Here is a 3331-nt window from a genome sequence, read left to right on the forward strand (position 1 = left end):
ATCCAACACTGCAGGGCTATTTCTAGGACGCCCACATTAACTAGGCTATGATTCTTGTTTGTAATTCATTCCCACCATGCTCAGCTCTTCACCTTTTAAATTTCTAATGGCATTTTGTATAATTTAAAACAAAGAAAGTAGCACAGGAAATTTACATGAAGTCTGCTCTTTTTAAACTCTATTAGCTAGCTATCCCATGTCTTAACAAAATACTTTTTAAATAATTTAGGATTGATGAAAATTCACCAGTTTTGTTGATCTTGGAATATGTGAATGACGTAGTAGTAGGTAGAGAGAGAATGGGTGGGGCTTGGACCTCCAGGGACTTTGAATTAGGTCCACACTATGTGACATCTCAGTAAGCCAATCAGCACGCTAGAAAAATTTAATATTTTAAATATATAATGTAATAAAATTAAAAAGATGTCATTGATTCTTTTAACTGTATTGTATATTTTTTTGGCAACATGTGAAATTTATAATTATTAGCTAGTGCTTTTCTACTGCTGTAATGACAGTGGTTATCAGTATATGTGTAAATATAAAGTAATAAATAAATAGGTGTAGTATTAGTAATACTAATGTAATATAATAAAAACTATATATGTACAAAGAAAACACTGGCTGACATTGGATATTTTTTCAGATTTAAATTTGGCCTAATACATCCTTATTTTTGCTGATTTTATTACTTTTACTTATCAATTTAAAAGTAAGAGTATTTTCTGTCTGTGTAATTGATATATTTCTGCAATTTATGCTGTACTGTAAAAGACCTTAAAACAAACAAAATAAACAATAACTACTCCAAATCTATTGTACCCGCCGATGCAGAATTTAACACGCTATTCAAATAACATGATCGACTTTGGGATCAAAAGTCAATCCGATTAAAGTCCTTTAAGACTACTTACAGGGAGATCCGCCAGTAATATGTATCTGTTTATTAGTAGTTATTGTGAGAATGAGACCTTTCCAGACTCAATCAATGTTCATTGCACTCCAAAGATTTCAATGGTTGTTGCTCAGACAAATTGTTTGCAGGATACATGTGTATATAAGATCTCAGCGTATGATCCATTAATGGGAGAAAGATTGTGTGGGCCTAGGCTGGGACATGGAGCTGACTCAGTACTGCAGAATGTCATAAAGGTGGACCAATAATTCCACATACAGGGCAAATTTCAGAGACCTCAATGCACTCCTTATCCTGGGACTACTAATGGGGCACATGGCACTGAATAGCTTCTTGTAAGCAGAAAATACATTTAAAAGTAAACTAAGAAATAAAATAAGTTTTGTTATAGTATTGTTTTAATATATTATTATTATTGTTGATATAATATTATGTGTGTATTACTATACCTACTTTTATTACTATTATTGTTGTATTTTTTTTTATATTATAACTACTGCTACAATTGCCACTAATATTATTATTAAAATTAGTAATAGTGTAGATGGTAACCGTCTTAATTCCATAAAACATATTTTTATAGTTATTATTTATTTATAAAAAGTTTTACTAAAAGTAAGAGTATACCCAACAAAATGAAATGTTAATAATTACACAACAACAACATTAATAATATAGAAATAAAAGTAGGGTAATTATGTCCAATGCCTTTCAAATATTATTAAATATAATATCGTGATAATGTGGTGTCTAAATAATAGAAAAAAAGAATAGAAAGAAGAAGAAGAAAAAGCTGAAATCAAAGAAGAAGATGAAGAAGTAAAAGAAGAAAAAGAAGAAGAAGATGATGAGGAAGAAGAAGAAAAAGAAGAAGATGATGAGGAAGAAGAAGAAAACAAAGAAGATGAAGAAGAAGATGATGAAGAAGAAGAAGAAAACAAAAAAGATGAAGAAGAAGAAGAAAAACAAAAAAAAGCTGAAGAAAAATAAAAAAGAAGAAGAAGCTGAAGAAGAAGAAAATGAAAAACAATGACATTTAATAAAAAATAATATTTTATAAATAGTAAAACAACGAGGGATCTAATGTTATAATAAATACACATTGACATCCCCCATCATAGACATCATCCCATGAAGAACAATATATTGTGGACTCCCAGCGGCTATAGCCGATCCTCAAGACCTATTTTGCTAAGAGGAAGTCGGAAGGAAACATAAAAGATTCATACAAGGAGCAGGTCGATGAGGCTTAATAAATACTAATGACAATATTCAGTTGAAGTGCAGACACTTACTTTCCGGGCTGGTACACCCTATGTAGGTGGCCTGTGCCCTCCTGTACCACTCCATGGTGTTCTCTCGCAGTGGGTAGGGGCCATGCTGGGCGTTGTAGTTGTAGGGGGAAAGCTGGCAGCACATAGAGCTCAGATGACTCCCTAGCACTCCATTTGGCTGTAATGGGTGCCCGTCCTCCGGGCTGGCACGCTTCTTTTCATCTTTCGCCTCGGTGCCCAGGAGATTCTCGATGAAGAAGGAGGAGACCCTGGTTGAGGTAGAGCTCTGGTTCTCTGTAGAGTCATCAGGCATGGTGGATGGGTGCTGAGCGCTGCGCCCTGATGCTGCTGGAGGAGAGCTTTGCGTAATTGCGCCAGGAGCAGAGCGCACAGCCCAGCACAGCCTAGCGCTCACCGCCTTCTATAGGGAGCGATGCTGCAGCTGCTGGAAGATCGTGCTCGTCCTCTGAACATTCATCTCCTACAAGCTCTGCTCTCCCAGAGAGCCATGAAAAGGCGATCAGAAAGGAAATAAAAATGTCAGGCAAGTTAAGCGTTGTGCAGAATTTCTCGGATTGGATGAGAGTGATCAGCAAATTGGATTATTCAGGGGAGAAAGAAGGAGAATTGCTGTGGATAAGGAGGAGGATGAGCTGAGTTCACTTCTCTCTGCTTAGTAGTGTGTGCCTGGGGGCCCTAGAAGTGCCTTGTCAGTCAGGAGCTTTATTTAGGTCAATTAGGGAGGCAAATCAAACTGAGAGAGGAGAGAGAGGCTGGGATTCCCAGGAGAGATCACTGGGAGGGGAATTAAAGGCATGGAGGGGAAAGGGGAGGAGAGGCTCTGCAGCCAGAAGCACTCAGGGTAAAGGACAGAAAAGGAAAAAGAAGAAAGACAAGAGGTGTGTAGAGAGGGAGGAGAGCAGGACAGGAGGAGGTGACACCTCAGGACAGGTGAATGAGACCAAGAAATAAATACCTGATGGACTCATCCTAAGTTTATGTAATTCACTACCTTTGCTAAAATAACAGAAGTCTTAAGAGTTATTATCACAAATAATTCATAATAATCTACTCTACAACATGTGTACAGTTCTCTTTAGATTTACAAAAAATAATTTAGGAGAATATAATTCATAATTTC

General features: G+C 36.6%; 1 protein-coding gene across 1 annotated transcript in view; it reads right to left on the minus strand.

Moving 5' to 3' along the window:
* Positions 1-3045, minus strand: part of HMX1 (H6 family homeobox 1) — a 5839-nt gene extending 2794 nt beyond the window's left edge. Inside the window, exon 1 of the mRNA XM_072407145.1 lies at positions 2212-3045. Coding sequence (XP_072263246.1) covers positions 2212-2503 — 292 coding nt within the window. The 5' untranslated portion in view covers positions 2504-3045. The remainder of the gene's footprint in view (positions 1-2211) is intronic.
* Between the last annotated feature and the right edge of the window lie 286 nt (positions 3046-3331).

The sequence above is a fragment of the Pyxicephalus adspersus genome, chromosome 3 (genome assembly GCF_032062135.1).
Source record: "Pyxicephalus adspersus chromosome 3, UCB_Pads_2.0, whole genome shotgun sequence".
Lineage (NCBI taxonomy): Eukaryota > Metazoa > Chordata > Amphibia > Anura > Pyxicephalidae > Pyxicephalus > Pyxicephalus adspersus.